The 17,224-nt window shown below is 42.5% G+C and overlaps 1 protein-coding gene across 1 annotated transcript in view; it reads right to left on the minus strand.

The window, feature by feature from the left end:
- PKD1 (polycystin 1, transient receptor potential channel interacting) overlaps window positions 1–17,224 on the minus strand; it is a 2,476,043-nt gene that overhangs the window by 1,197,364 nt on the left and 1,261,455 nt on the right. The window contains exon 24 of the mRNA XM_044088902.1: window positions 1,485–2,087. Coding sequence (XP_043944837.1) covers window positions 1,485–2,087 — 603 coding nt within the window. The remainder of the gene's footprint in view (window positions 1–1,484; window positions 2,088–17,224) is intronic.

Below are 17,224 nucleotides of genomic sequence, written 5' to 3' on the forward strand. Positions count from 1 at the left end.
TGCTTGATGTGATTGCTAACTATGTATGACACTGTTTGTACTAGTTTATGTATAATGCAGTCTGAAGCCTAGCACATCCTCATGTGAAGGAATTAGACTTCCATTTATCAAAGCCACAGCTGGGTGAATTGGTGCCATAAGCAGTTCCCAGAATGGTGTTCTCCTTATCCCAAAGTTGAGGACTGAAAGAAAAAGCAAATAAATAGATTGTGGACCAACTCAGGCAGACATAAGGATGACATAAGAAACATAGTTCCTTTTCAGAAAATTCAAGACATTTTATGCAGTCCTTACCTGACTGCCTAACTAATATGATTAACACCAGCCTACTACTTAAGAAATGTCACAGGTGATAATCTTGCCTGCTTTTTGATGACTGTGAAACTCTCCTTCTAGCAGCTGCGTGGACGTATTCCTCTAAGGAAGTTTCATTTCAGGGTACAGACTGGGTTAGATACAGTTAGACACCCATGTGAAAAGAAAACAGCTATTTGTGAATGGGAAGAAATACTGGGACGGCCTATACAGGATCTGAAACTCAAATGACCAGGACTGCTGAACAAAGACTAACACACACTTATCTAAGGCCCATTACCTCAAAATCAAAACGAAGAGTAGTCAGCAAAGCTAGAAATATAGCAGAATAGCTGTCTTCTCCAAGAATTATACTTGTTTGAGGGTTGCTTAAGGTCTGAGGGCCATGACTTTGAGAGTCATGGAACCTAATGCATTTACAGGTATTGGGACATAGCGAGGTCAGTCCTAATAAGTGAAAAAACATAACTGATGTTCCTGCTTATAGCATTATAATAACCAGCGCATACAGAGTACATATGTAAAATAATGTAGCAATGAAAGAGAACTCGATTGCTACCAGTGCCATGTCAGTGTGAATTAAGATGGAATTGGAGAAACTTTAAAAAAAACAGCATTCTGTTTATACCTTTAATTGTCAATGAGTGGGGTTCATAAAGACTTGTGAGGAGTGGTTCAAGCAGAAATTACTATTCTGTACTCTAGCCTCATACTTTTGCCCCTATTATCCATCTAGCATATTTGAAAAAATGTTTGCCTCCCTCTAGATGTCACTCCCAAACAGTTTTACTTGCTCATTACTTTCAGCTGTTGCATTTTATAACCATAGAAAGGCTGTGTTTAGGGGAATATTCCTATATGCAAGCACATTTCATACAGATATATGTTATACATATTGGTTCAAACATTTCCAGACATTCTGGGTTCCATAAGCCATAATGTTGCTAGCAGATGCTGAGAAGAAAGTATACTCATTTTATTACACTGAGTATGTCTAGCTACAACCTTGCTTGTTACTTGCGCTGGTGGAATGTTTCCTTATAAACATGTCTTACACTAGACAGGTTTACTTATGTTGACAAAACTCTTTATGAATTCCACACAATTTCTTATGTACAATTTCTATATTTATCATATTCTTTTATTTTGATTATATTGATTCTACTTACCATTTAAACGTCTGAATGTGATTTCAATGTGCAAGCCTGCTGCCTTGTTTGTGTTTTCCGTTCTGACAATAACAACTACTGAACTTTTTGCACCAATCGTAGCATTTCCCAGAGAAATACTTTCTGCTTCACTGCTGTTTTTTATCTTCACGGTGATAGCACTGCTTGAATCCAGATTTCTAATGGGAATACGAGTCCCACTGTCATTATGGAATTCCATGGATGCAACCTCGGTTGACACTGTGTAATTATGAATGTAACCAAATGGAAAGGGGTTTGAGTCCAGCTGAAAAATAACTTGAATAATGTCTTCCCAATCTGTTAAGGTCCTGTTAAATGCTTGTGGGATTGAAAACTGGCAATCAACGCTGTTTTCATAGCACAGTAAATTCTTACAGTTTGCTCGTTTTCCCAGTGCGGTGATGTTACCACCTTTCAATGTTAATGGCTCTTCATTTAAAACACGAGATTTCATAAGAATCTTCATTAAATGTGAAGACAAGTTATAAGCGTGGAAAGCAACTTGCTGAGAATGCTCATTTCTGGACAGCTCTTCCACAGTTATATTCTGTGGCTCTTGATTTACCACGTGGATCAAGTCTCCTTAAAAAAATATAACATATTTTAGACATGCAACTATAAAAACAAAACAAAATATACACTCCAATTCAGCAGCAACTTATCATGAATCTAGGCGCAAGATATAAATCTAAGTTATTTGAGGTCACTGACCACAATAGTAGATGTTCTTTGAATTGAAAGATCATTTTGGCAGTGCATGCATAACACAGTAAAGATAAACCATGTGGAAACAATTATTCTGGTCTGATATGTATAACAGTCATATATCCTGTGAATGAGTAGCACAGGATTATATACGAGGCTGTGGATGTTTGTAGGAAGTCTGGAAGTAAAGACAGTACAATCTAAACCACAGAGCAGCAGAAGGCTGTCAGCAACAAGTTTTCTTGTTTCCCATCTAATACCTAATATAATATAACATTCTTACAATATGTAGGGTAAGAATTACTGCTATTAAAACATAGTGGGAGAAGACTTAAATTATTAGATTATCAACACTCATCACCACACAGAGGCCATACACACATACTAGTTCAAAATGCACATATGTACACAAAAGAAAGGTACCAAGCAGTGTTGGAGCTTGGCCCTTGACATGGGTGAAATGTAATTGACATAGTTTTTTTAAAATAAAATATTTAATAGCATATTTATTTTTTATTTACACCAGGTGCTTTGTTATTTATTTAAATATTCCCTGTAAGTTAACAATGCATTTATTTATTTACAGTTTGTTAAACAGGATGGTGGACTGGTATAAGACACTTTTCCGCTACTGCTCATCCATAAAGCAACATAATTCACACAGAACCACGTATAAAAATATGTACACTGTCATCATTATGGCTAAAGAAGCAAGTAAAATAGAAAACAGCAAATATATATATATATATATATATATATATATATATATATATATATATAAAGTGTACACACCCCTGTTAAAATGCCAGATTTTTGTGATATAAAAAATTAGACTACAATAAATCATTTCAAAACTTTTCCCAACTTTAATGTGACCTATAACATGTACAATTCAATTGAAAAACAAACAAATCTGTTAGGGGAATAAATATAAAAAAATAAAAAACATACAATAAGCTGGTTGCATAAGTGTGCACACCCTTAAACTAATACTTTGTTGAAGCACCTTTTGATTTAATTACCGCATTCAGTCTTGTTGGGTACACACCTGCCATCAATTAAAGAGACTCTGATTAACCCCAAATAAAGTTCAGCTGTCCTAGTATGATTTTCCTGACATTTACTCAGTTGCCTGATACAGCAAAAGACATTGTTCACAGAGAGCTTACAAAGCATCAAAGGGATCTCAATGCTGAAAGGTATCAGGAGAAGCATACAAAAAAATTCCACAGCATTGGACATACTGTGGAACATAGTGAAGACAGTCATCAAAAAGTGGAGAAAATATGGGACAACAGTGACGTTGCAAAGAACTGGATGTCCCTCGAAAATTGATGAAAAGACGAGACGAAAAACTGGTCAGGGAGGCTGCCAAGAGACCTACAGCAGCACTGAACAGCTGCAGGAATTTCTGGCAAGTACTGGTTGTGTACTACATGTGACAACAATCTCCCGTATTCTCCACATGTCTGGGCTATGGGGTAGGGTTGCAAGAAGGAAGCCTTTTCTTACACAGAAAAACATCCAGGCCCAGCTAAAATTTGCAAAACAATACATCAATTCTCCAAAAAGCATGTGGGAAAATGTGTTATGGTCTGATGAGACCAAGGTTGAACTTTTTGGCCACAATTCCAAAAGGTACGTTTGCTGCAAAAACAACACTTCTTATCACCAAAAAAAAAATAAAATCCCCATGGTGAAGCATGGTGGTGGCAGTATTATGCTTTGAGATTGCTTTTCTTCAGCGGGAACTGGGGCTTTAGCCAAGGTGGAGAGAATTATGAACAGTTCCAAATACCAGCCACTTTTGGCCCAAAACCTTCAGGCATCTGTTAGAAAGCTGAAGATGAAGAGGAATTTCTCCTTTCAACACAACAATGACCCCCAAGCATACATCCAAATCAACAAAAGAATGGCTTCACCAGACAAAAATTAAAGTTTTGGAATGGCCCAGCCACAGCCCAGACCTAAATCCAATAGAAAATCTGTGGGATGACCTGAAAAGGGCTGTGCACAAGAGATGCCCTCGCAATCTGACAGATTTGGAGCACTTTTGCAAGGAAGAGTGGGCAAACATTGCCAAGTCAAGATGTGCCATGCTGATAGACTCCTACCCAAGAAGACTGAATTCTGTAATTAAATCAAAAGGTGCTTCAGCAAAGTATTAGTTTAAGGGTGTGCACACTTATGCAACCAGCTTATTGCATGCTTTTTATTTTTTATATTTTTTCCCTAACAGATTTGCTTGTTTTTCAAATGAACTGTACACATTATAGGTCACATTAAAGGTGGGAAAAGTTTTGGAATGATTTATTGTGGTTTTATTTTTTATCACAAAAACTGGCATTTTAACAGGGGTGTGTACACTTTTTATATCTAGTGTGTGTGTGTGTGTGTGTGTGTGTGTGTGTGTGTGTATATATATATATATATATATATATATATATATATATATACATATATACACACACACACACACACACACACACACACACAAGCGTATAACATATACACACATATGACATAGAGAATAAAAACTACAGTTGAGAGGACAGAAGAATGTAATCAAACATGTTTAGAGAGTAGACTGTAATGAATTATAAAGGCAGAACTGTTTTGAAGCATATGTTATCATATATCTAGAAAATACATACATTTACTGTTACTCAGCAAATGTGCCCTTACTTTTTTTTTAAACACTGTGATATCCTGTTGTTCAGTGATTTTGTCCAGGAAGATTGCTGCAGGAGTCAGGAAATGACTTTAGAAAAGATCCTTCACAGGTAGCCAGATAAAAGGCATACAGAATTCAATACAAGAATTAGCATGTATTGAGTGTGATGTGTTATGAATTAGAAAAGTACAGTTGTGTACACTTACCATAAATGTAGATGTTGAGTGTATTCACTGTTGCAGTAATCACATTTGGGTTATCCTGCCAGGGGTAGCCCTCAGTCGGCCCAAATACCAGAGGCTTAGTATTTTTGCATCAGTTGCTGTCGCTCCAGGACTGACGTCAAGTCGTCAGTGGTATAAAATCAGACAGCCGACGCCATTACATCAGTTTTTCTTGCCATAACTGTCAGGAGCCCCTAATAGGGAGCAGGGTTATGGTGGAAGAACACCACCAGTAGAAAGTAAATACCAAAAATTCCTTGTAAGGACAGACAGAGAGGCGGGGGCACGGGGGATGAAGGGAGGGAAACCAGGACTGCAACAGTGAATACACTTGAACATCTGCATTTATGGTAAGTGCACACAACTGTACTATATTCTTCATGTTTCACTGTTGCAGTTATCACATTTGGGTTGATTCCCAAAGCTGAAGAAAAGGGTGGGGGCAGTCAAGAAGACTGGGGGCTGGCTAAGATGCCCTGCAAGACTGCGGTGGCAAAGCCTGCCCTGGATTTGGAGAAGATGGGCAGGTGGTAATGCTTGGTGAAGGTATGAACAGATGTCCATGTTGCAGCCTCCAGGATGTCCCTGGTGGGGACCCCTCTGATAAAAGCTGCAGAGGTGGAGGTTGCTCTGGTGGAATGTATCCTGACTCCCTTTGGGGGTGGTTTCCCATGCTGTTTGTAGCAGAAATGGATGCAGTGTGCTATCCATTTGGAGACTGTTTGTTTGGATATGGCCTTCCCCTCTGCTCCTGCAGTGAAGCTGACTAGCAATTGATCAGTTTTTCTGAAAGATGTAGTCCAGTCCAGGTAGAATCTGAGCTGTCTGTGCACATCTAGATAGTGCAGAATCCTTCCCTTGTTTTGTGGGTTAGGGAAAAAGGTGGGCAAATGATTGGATGGGTTGAAAGCCACACTGGACACCACTTTACGCATGACGGATGGGTTAGTCCTGAGGGAGACCCTGTCAGCATGGAAAATGATGAAGGGCATAACAGCCATAAGTGCTTGTAGCTCTGATATTCTTCTAGCTGAAGTGATGGTCAGAAGCAAGGCTGTCTTCCAAGAAAGAAATTTTAACTCTGCTGAAGCTGCAGGTTCAAAGGGAAGCAGGGTGGGCTTTTCCAACACAAAATAATGGTCCCAAGCTGGGGTAAGAGCTCTTCTGGGTGGCCTCAAGTTATTAGCCCCTCTTAGGAACTGTTTGATGAGAGGGTGTGAGAAAAGAGGTGGGTCTGTGCTTAAATGAGCAGAGATGGCTGAGGCATGAATTTTAATAGAAGAGAAGGATAGACCCCTGTGTAGTAGGTCTGCCAGGTAATCCAGGATGAGAGGTAGGGAGGGCTGTGCTGTTCCGGCTCCCTTAGCCTGGATCCAGGTGCAAAACCTTTTCCACTTGTCAGCATAAGATTTTCTAGTACTGGGGCATCTGGCCTCACGTATAACATCTAGAACTTGTTTGCTTAGACTGGCAGCTTCAGGAGAGGTCAGGGAATAAGCCAGGCTGCCAGGTCTGCAATAATTAGGAATGCATTAATTCTCCATTCCTCTGGGTCAGGAGTGTTGGGATCTGAGGTAGGTGCCATGGTGGCATGGGTAACAGGCTGTGCAGCAGTGGGTACCAGTGCTGGTGTGGCCAGTCTAGGGCAATCAGGATTGAGGAGGGGGAAATGCATAGACCAAGAGGTTTGCCCACTGGAAGGCTAGAGCATCCACTTTCCAAGCCTTGCTGTGAGGTTCCCCTTGTGCAGAATTTGCTGAGCTGATGACTGGAGTAGGAGGCAAAGAGGTCGACCTTTGGGGTGCCCCATTTCTGGGTTACAAGGGTGAAGGGTCTGTGGTCTAGCTGCCACTCATGCTTAAGTTATCTGCCAGAGAGTTTAGACAGCCTGGCAGGAATTGTGCTAACAGGTGTAGTTGCATGGCTGAGGCCATGTGCCAAAGGGTCATGGCGAGCCTGCACAGAGGATAAGAGTGAGTTCCTACCTGCTTGTTGATATACCATATCACTGTGGTGTTGTCTGTTTTGATCAGTAGATGCCCCGGGGACAGTAGGGTTCTGAAAGCTGTCAGGGTATGCTGAGCAGCTAACATCTTTTTTTGGTTGATATGCAGATGTATCTGATTTCGGCTCCATTGGCCCTGAATGCACCTGCTGTCCAGGTGAGCACTCCAGGCATAGTCTGATGTGTCTGTGGTGAGGGTCTGGGCGGCGTGGGGTTGTGAGAAGGGAAGTCCCTTGTTGTGGTAGCATGTTGCTGCCAACCAAAGAAAATCTTTCCTTAGACAAGGTATTATTGGTATAAGAGTTTCCAGGTCTTGAGAATGCTGACACCAAAGGCTTTTTAGGTACCACTGTAGTTTCCTCATATGCAGTCTGGTATATGGAATGAGTAGAATGCATGAGGCCATGAACCCTAGAGCTTGCAGGATTTTCCTTGCGGATAACTGGGTCCTGGTGGCTAGTTGAGAGAAGTAGGCTATTAGGTAGGCTTGTTTTTCTGGAGTAAGGAATGCCATCTGGGATGCTGTGTCCAGGCTTGCTCCCAGAAATACCATTTTTTGTGTGGGGACTAGTTTGGATTTCTTTTTGTTGACAGTATACCCCAGGGAGGTCAGTAGGTCCTTTACAAAGGTCAGGTCCTTTGGCAGCTTTTCCTGACTGTCTGCCTGAATCAGGCAGTCATCTAAGTATGGGTAAATTTGAATATTTCTTTGTCTGCAAAATGCAATGGAGGGTGCCAGACATTTTGTGAAAACTCTGGGAGCAGTAGATAAGCCAAAGGGAAGCGCAGAGAATTGAAAGTGTATTGATCCTGCCCTGAAACGTAGGTATTTCCTGCATGATTCTCTGATTGGGATGTGTAGGTAAGGCCTCTTTTAGGTCTAGAGTGGCTAACCAAGCATCCTTGGAAAGCATAGGTAGAAGCTGCAGGAGAGTGAGCATTTTGAATTTTGGTATCATCAGAAAGGTGTTTAGAATGGACAGAACGAGGATGGGGCACCATGTGTCCTCTTTTCTGGGTACTAGGAAGAGTCTGGAGTAGAAACCTTGGTCTATCTGTTCTGCAGGAACATGCTCTATTGCCCTCATGGAGAGCAGGGAAAGGACTTGCTTTTTGGCCTCTCCCCACTGGTTTGGGGGGAGATCTGGAAACCCTTTTGGGGTTGGCAGAGTGTGGAAATAAAATCTGTATCCCTGGGACACTATGTTGAGGACCCAACGGTCGTTGGTAATGGTGGCCCAGTTGCTTGCATGAAAAGAGAGTTTTCCTCCTAAGGGCACGAGCAGGTGGGCAGAGGGAGGGGGTGGAAGTGTAAAGTCATTGTGAGTTCTTACCATAAGGGGGTGGCTTTGCACTTCCTGATTTTGAAGAGGAGGAACTCCATTGCTTAGATCTCTGCATTCCATGGGGCTGTTGTCTTGGGGGGGGGGGGGGATCTGCTTCCCCTGGGTCTGGGCTGAGCTGGCCTGGAGAGGGCAGGAAAGGAAAAGTGCTTGAAGAGGCAATGCCTACTGAACCTCGGTGGCTGGACCTGTAAGAATTCTTTAACTGTCTGCATAGATTTAGCCTTTTCTTCCATCTTTTTTAAGACCTCTTCTGCCTTGGTGCCAAATAAGTTGCCTTTGTGCAAGGGTGCATCCAATAATTTGGATTTGACATGGTGTGACAAGGTCTGTTCCTTAAGCCAAGCATTCCTTCTAAGGACAGAACCAGTGACTGCTGCCCTTCAAGATGCTTAGTTCTAGGGCATTAAAACCACATTGTAAGGTGTGCTTAGTTACTTGACTTGCAGAATGCATTAACTCTTGTAACTCTTTATTTTCTGCACAAGCAGGAAAAGAAGATATTTTTGGTTTGAGGAGTTCCATGGTATGTTGCTGATATTTCAGCATGTGAAACTGACAATTTAATGCTCTAATAGCAAGAGTAGCAGAGGTGTATACTTTTTTACCCCATCTGTCTAATGCTCTGGAATCCCTATCAGAGGGGGTGGGATTCTTAGCTGAAGTTGTTTTGATTCCTTTAGGTCCTTGAGAGGTGACCTCGGGGTCAGCAGTAGGATTTTTGAAAAGAAATTTGTGAGAGTCAGGGACTCTATAATACCTGTCAGGTTTCCTGGGAGCAGGAAGGAAGGTGTCAGGGGTCAGACTGGATTCCATAAAAACATCATCCACAACATCCAGGACAGGAGGAATGGCCAGAGGTCTGTGCTGTTGAAGATCTAAGAGTTCCCTGAGTCTCTTTTTTGACTGAGGATAGTCCTGACATTCCCATTGGAAATGCTCTGTTAAAGTATGTAGAGTTTCCCCAAAGGAAAAGTCCTTAGGTGGAGAGGCTGAAGAGATGGATTCCTCTGCATAAGAATCGTCATAAGCAGAGAGGGGTTGCATATCTTCATATTCAGATGCATCAGAGTCATCGGACTCCTGTTCAGATAAAACTATTGGGGACAAGTCGCTTTTTCTTTTGGAAGGGGTAGCCTGGCTTCCCCAATAAGCATTATAAGGTCTTCCACCATTTTAAGGATTTGAGACTGAGGCAAGGAAGCAGATGCCTGAGCTTGGGTTGTCGTTTTTTTGGGTGTGGTTCGTACCCTGGGCATTAGAAACTCAGTTGTTTTTGAAAGAACTGAAGATGCAAAAGAAGTTGTCAGTCTGTGTCGAGTACTGGTAGTGCGAAGTACTTCCTCGGAAGCCAGTCCCTGCTCAGTGGCTTCGGACCTATCCAAGGTAGAGACATCTGCAGGATCCTTAGTCGAAGAAGAGTCTCGCAGCATACCGGACTCCGAAAGGGTCTCAGTAGTGGCCTGCGAATCCACAGAAGCAGGCATCAGGGGCTGTGAAAGCGCCTCACTGATGACTAGCTTAACGGAAGCATCGGCGGCAGTTTTGGACCTGTGCGGTCTGTCTCCGTCTTTATCCTTACTTTTTTTCAGAAGATCGGTAGTCGGATGGCTTACTGAAGCCATATCAGAATTCAAGAACTGAGAGCAAAAATATCTAGCTATAATAAGGGCCCTGGTGACGTATAGTTCTGGAGTTGAAAAAAAGCACAGAAGCGACAGCGGGGTACGTCATGGTCTGGGCCTAACCACGTGATGCAGTAAGAATGAAAGTCTCGGGGTGGTATTTCCTTTCCACAGGCGAGACAATTGTTAACTTTTTCTGACATCGGTTAGAATAAGGAAAAAGGATCCCCAATGGGGTACTTAGCTTTAGAAGACTTCAACTTCAGTTCGGAAACGAAAACTCAGGTAGCGGCCGACTGTCACTCGTGCGAACTGATTCTGCTTTGGGCTCCTCGGCAAGAAAGACTGATGTAATGGCATCGGCTGCCTTATTTTATACCACTGACAACCTGACGTCAGTCCTGGAGCAACAGCAACCGATGCAGAAATACTAAGCCTCTGGTATTCAGGCCATCTGAGAGCTACCCCCTGGCAGGATAACCCAAATGTGATGACTGCAACAGTGAAACACGAAGAACATCTGGTTACTAACAGGAAGTTACATCTGAGACTCAGTAGTTTGAATATGAGTGTGTTGAACAAGTACGAGCATCTAGCAGAGACTGGGAGATATTTACTCTTGTTAACTGTAGTGCAAAGATGGGGCAGCCTCGGCAGTACAGCAGTTAGTGTTGCTGCCTCACAGCAAGAGGTTCTCCGGTTCAATCCTCGGCTGGGGTGCCTTCTATGTGGAGTCTGCATGTCCTCCCTGCAGTCGCGTGGGTTTCCTCCTACATCCCAAATACATGCTGTAGGTAGATTGGACACTCTAAATTGGCCCTAGGCGTGAATGTGTGCATGTGTGTGTGCCTTCTGTGGAACATTGGGCACTGGGCTGGCAACTCGACACCGTAAAAACTCCACTGCCAATCATGAGCAGACAGGTGATTCGCTGTGGCAACCCCTAACTGGGAAAAAGCCGAAAGAAGAAGAACTGTAGTGCAAAGATGCTCGATTAGGCTTGGTAGGTGGAAGAGTCTAAGTATTTTATTTTCAGTAATTTGTAGTACAGAGGAGGTGTGGCTTGAAAGTGGTGGTATTATGGACAGTGCATATGCTAGAGAAGAAAAATTAATAGCAATGGGAGACTATGCTTTAAATGTAGGAAGGTGGGAACACTTATGGACCACATTGAGTTGATGCAACACTTTTACAGATGGTGGACTGGAAGCGATTATGGAAGGAGTGTGTGTCATCTAAAATGACACTGAGACTTATGTATTTATTTTATTTATTTGACATTTGTTGACTGGGAAAGTCCGAATGGGCTAGTGACCTTTTTCAGTGGAGGCCTGGGGAGAAAAGCTCCACAGGAGAAACAAATTAGCTTAGTTATAATTCATAAGTTCCATAGAGAAATACAAAATGCACAATTACAATTTAAGTACAACATCCAATAGCACTGTACAGTCAAGGGAAAGCACTCAGTGGCATAATAAAAACATTCATTAAGAATGAAAAGCTTCCAAGCATACTGACCTGACCTGAAGCACAAAAAAAGGGTTCTATAGTTCAGAGTCAGATATGTTAGTATGAGCGGAAGAAGAGAGACAGCACAGTGCAGTAGGTAGCTTAAGGAATTTGGAGAATTTTAGTAAGTACGTATGACTATGAGAATTACGAGAGTATTACCGAGTGTAATAAGGAGGGGATAGTAGATACTAGTAAAGTGACAGTGGAGGGGGATAGATGGAATTAGGGAGGGTGGTTTGTGCTAGATATTTTTGTTCCAGCGTGAAACAGATTGAATTTGCAGAGGGGTCTGAAATAACTAGGGAATTAATGGTGGCTAGCCTCTTAGATGTTCCAAACACCATGACAGAGGATTTGGAGTGTTAATTTTTAGTCTTCTGTGGACAAGCCAATTCCAAAGCAGTAAAAAGTCACTTTGCAGTAAGGAGGCAATTTGTGTGATGGACTTCTGAGCAGTGGTGAAGACAATATCAACTGCATATAGTATTAAATTTAGAGAAAACAAGTCTCAATGGAGGATTTTAATATAAAATGAAAAAAGGAAGACCCACAATTGAGCTTTGAGGAGTATCAGTAGAAAGAGAACAAGAGAAATCACTATTTTGTCTGATAATGTAAAATGTTCTATTGGTAACATATACTATAAATCAGGTATCTATATGTGATGAAAAGCCATAGTCAGAGAATTTATTTATCAGAACGCTGTGATTAATCATTTTGGCTACTTTTTTGAAGTCCAGAAAGATAGACCCAGTAAATAAACCTTTTTCTATATTCAATCAAATGCTAGAGGTAAGAGCAGAGATAGCAGTCTATGTGCTATACAAAAACATATCACTTATGAATATATACAACTGTTTGTTCATAGATCATCTTTTCAAATACCTTTGCTATTTGGCAAATGCTAGCCATAGGACTTAAGTCATTTGAATCCTTGGGGTGAGGAACTTCATGAAGGGAAGAGATGATGAGTGCATGTTTGAAGCTAGCAGAAGTACTCCAATAGAAAGAGAGAAGTTAAATATGTTAGAGCTTTGGAGAGTAGATTCTGTTTAGCATCTTAGGGTCTAAGTAGTGGAATTAGGGATTGTAGTTGTAATGAATGTCTTTAAGGTGTCTTCTGTCACTGTACTGTCATCATTTTCAAAATAACATGCTAGTAACATAGAAATGTGTTGGATAATTTTCCATTCAGGCATAATAGATAAACTCTCCCAGCTAGGCATCAACCCATATGTTACCAGATGGGTAGCTAACTGGCTCACTGACAGAACCCACTCAGTCAAAGTAGGGGAAGCCACCTCTAGTAGCAGACCCGTAACAAGCGATGTACCCCAAGGATCAGTCTTGGGGCTTCTATTGTTTGTGATATACTTTTCTGAGGTGCAAGCCAAAACCAGTGGTCTGTGGCTGACCAAGTTTAAAGATGACTGCAAGCTGGATGCTGTCTTAAATTCCCCTAGCGATGTGAACATCCTCCAAGACGGCCTTACCCAAACTACTGACTGGTGCCAGAAGCATGGCCTCAAACTGAATGCCAAGAAATGCATCATTATCCCCTTTGGGGAAAATGTCATCCCGACTAATTATCACATTAATAACAACTCACTAAGCATGCAATCAGTCGTGAGGAACTTGGGCACCCAGGTTGATAGCAACCTGATTTTTGACCACCACCTTGCCTCTGTTGTACAGAAGGCTTTCTAAATGGCCCACCTCATAAATAAGGGTATTTCATCCAGGAACAAGGAGGTCATAACATCCCTGTATTCCACCCTTATCAGACCCATTATTCAGTACAATGCCCCCTTCGGCATGCACATTGCCTAGCACATGCAGCAGTTGGAGAAACCACAGAGGTTTCTGACCAGGAAAATCCAGGGTCTCAAACACCTATCCTATACAGATAGGCTAAAAGCCCTGCCTTCTACTCAGTCTCATACAGACTGCTCAGAGGTGACCTGTGTCTGGCATACAAGGCCATTTCAGACCCAGCCTTGATGGAGTTGCTGCATATCCATAAGACAAACACCACTCGCATAACCCACAAGCAAGGCCTTAACCTTGTCTGTGACATTAATAGAACTTGTTGGCAGAACAGATTTGTGTCCCATAGAGTCCTCCATCTGTGGAATAGACTTCCTCACCATGTCAAGCAGAGTACCCCTCTAGCTCTCTTTAACAGGAACCTGGACGACTGGATGGGAAACAGAAAATACACCCCTGGAATCCCACCTGCGTCCCTGCTGGACAGGGAAACATGTGCTGACTTTGAGGGAACATGGGCGAAATTCTTGGCTAGGCTTATAAGGGCCTCTGGGCCAATAGCCTAGTATCATCCTATGAACCTATAAACCTATTGTTGGAGATGTTAAAAAGATGAGTGTATGTGAAGATCTGGGAGGCTATGCTGGAAGCAATGACTTGAATTTGACTAGGTCTGAGTCAGGAAGAACTGTTATTTTTTTGGAAAAAAAAAACATTACTATTATTACTAATAGCATGAAAAAAAGTCTTCTGTTCCACTGGAATATAGTTCTCCTTTATTGTAAAACGTTACAAATGAGCGCTTTCGTCTGCTCAAGGCAGACTTCTTCAGATAAAAGAGTCACTGGTACACAATCTTTTTATATAAAATGAATACAAACAATAATTCAATTACATTCACTTAATTAAATTACCTTAAAGGCATATAGTACTGGAATCCAGTCCAGATGACTTGAATCAGACAATGCCTCTAATATTTCTCCCCTAACCAATTCTAACATACTTGAATTTATAAATTTTAATATCATATATTTTATATTAAGAATAAACAGTTACTTACTTGAATGAACCTTAGGCAGGCAGTAATATAAGAAAAATATCAAAATTGTTAATGTATTTGCTTCAAAGCATTTATAGTTATCACTATTAGTCTTTGCACATACACACCACTGAAAAAAGATTTCAAAAATATACCCAAGCAATGAAAAACTACAGTTGTGCACACTTACCATAAATGTAGATGTTAGAGTGTATTCACTGTTGCAGTCATCAAACTTGGGTTATCCTGCCAGGGTTAGCCCTCAGTCGGCCCGAATACCAGAGGCTTAGTATTTCTACGTCAGTTGCTGTCACTTCAGGGCTGACGTCAGGTCGTCAGTGGTATAAAAACAGGCAGCCGACACCATTACATCAGTTTTTCTTGCCCCAAATGTCAGGAGCCCCCAAACAGGGAGCTACATTATGGTGGAAAAACACCACCAGTAAAAAGTAAATACCAATAGCCCTACAAGGAGTGAGGAAGAGAAAGAGAGAGAGAGACAAGGGGGCTGGAGGGTGGGAAACCAGGACTGCAACAGTGAATACACTCCAACATCTACATTTATGGTAAGTGTACACAACTGTACTATGTTCTTCGTGTTTCACTGTTGCCATCATCACACACGGGTTGATTCCCAAAGCTGAAGAATAGCTGGAGGCAGTCAAGAAGAGTTGTGGCTGGCTAGTATGCCCTGCAGGACTGCGGTTGCAAAGTCCGCAGTGGATTTGGAAAAGATAGGCAGGTGGTAATGCTTGGTGAAGGTATGAACAGAACTCCAAGTTGCAGCTTCCAGAATGTCTCTGGTAGGGACTCCTCTGAGAAAGGCTGTAGAGGTTGAAGTTGCCCTATTGTAATGTGTTCTGACCCCCTGAGGGGGTGGTTTCCCATGGTGTTTGTAACAAAAATGGATACAGTGTGCTATCCATTTGGAGATTGTTTGTTTTGATATGGCCTTGCCCTCTGCCCCTGGTGCAAAGCTGACTAGTAACTGGTCAGATTTCCTAAAGGGCTTAGTCCTATCAAGGTAGAATCTGAGCTGTCTGTGCACATCTAAAAAGTGCAGGATCCTTTCCCCCTTACTTTGAGGATTAGGGAAAAAGGTGGGCAAATGGATAGATTGGTTGAGAGCCACACTGGACACCACTTTAGGCATGAAGGTTGGGTTAATCCTGAGGGAGATCCTGTTGGCATGAAAATGGTGAAGGGTTCCACAGCCATAAGTGCTTGTAGCTCTGACACTCTTCTGGCTGAAGTGATGGCCAGAAACAAGGCTGTTTTCCAAAAGAGGAACTTTAACTCTGCTGATGCTGCAGGCTCAAAGAGGGGTAGCGTGATCTTTTCCAACACAAAGTTAAGGTCCCAAGCAGGTGTAGGTGCTCTTCTTGGTGGCCTTAAGTTGTTAGACTCTCTCAGGAACTGCTTGATGAAAGGGTGTGAGAAGAGAGATGGCTCAGTACTGTAATGAGCAGAGATAGCAGAGACGTGGGTCTTAATGGAAGAGGATAGGCCCCTGTGGAGGGCTGTGCTGGATCCACTCCTTTAGTCTGGATCCAGGAACAATACCTTTTCCACTTGTCAGCATAGGATTTTCTAGTACTGGGTCATCTGGCTTCACGTATGACATCCAGTACTTGCTTGCTTAGGCTGGCCACTGGAGTAGAAGTCAAGGAATAAGCCAGGCTGCAAGGTTCAGGGTCTGCAATTGCAGGTGCAAGAACTGTCCCTCCTGGTGAGTCAGTAGAGTTGGGATCTGGAGAAGGTGCCATGGAGGCAACAGTGACAGACTGCACAGTAGTGGGTACCAGTGTTGGTGTGGCCAGTCTGGGGCAATCAGGATTGCCCTTGGTCTTTCCTTCCTTATCTTGAGTAATACTCTTGTAAGAAGAGGTAGAGGGGGAAAAGCATAGATTGAGAGGTTTACCCACTGGAAGGATATGGCATCCACTTTCCAGGCCTTGCTGTGAGGTTCCCTGGTGCAGAATTTGCTGAGCTGATGGTTGTAAATAGGTCTACTTTCGGGGTTCCCCATTCCTGGGTCACAAGGCTGAAGATGTGGTTTAATTGCCACCCATGTGGGTCTAGGAGATTTCTGCTTAAGTTGTCTGCCAGAAAGTTTTATTTTCCTGACAGGAATTGAGCTTGCAGGTGAATATGCAATGGCTGAGGCCGTGTTCCAGAGGGTCATGGCTAGCCTGCAGAGTGGGTAAGAGTGGGTTCCCCCTGCTTGTTGATGTACCACATCACTGTAGTGTTGTCGGTTTTCATTAGTAGAGGTCCCGGAGAGAGTAGGGATCTGAAAGCTGTCAGAACATGCTTAACAGCTAGCATCTCCTTTTGGTTGATGTACAGATGAATTTGATTTGGGCTTCAGTGGCCCTGAATGCACCTGCCATCCAGATGTGAACCCCAGGCATAGTCTGATACATCTGTGGTTAGGGTCTGGGTGGCGTGGGGTTGTGCAAAGGGAAGCCCCTTGTTGTGGTTGCATGCTGCTGCCCACCAAAGGAACTCTTTCCTTAGACAAGGTATCATAGGTATGATAGTTTCCAGGTCCTGAGAATGTTGGCACCAAAGACTTCTTAAGTACCACTGAAGTTTCCTCATATGCAGTCTGGCATATGGAATTAGTAGAATGCAGGAGGCCATGAACCCTAGAGCTTGCAGGATTTTCCTTGCAGATAACTGGGTTCTGGTGGCCATTTGAGAGAAGTAGCCTGTCAGGTTTGTTTTTCTGGAGTAGAGAATGCCATTTGGGATGCTGTGTCCAAGCTTGCTCCGAGGAATAACATTTTTTGACTGGGAACTAGTTTGGATTTCTTTTCGTT

Source organism: Protopterus annectens, chromosome 12.part0 (genome assembly GCF_019279795.1).
Source record: "Protopterus annectens isolate FY-2018-M chromosome 12.part0, PAN1.0, whole genome shotgun sequence".
Taxonomy (NCBI): domain Eukaryota; kingdom Metazoa; phylum Chordata; order Ceratodontiformes; family Protopteridae; genus Protopterus; species Protopterus annectens.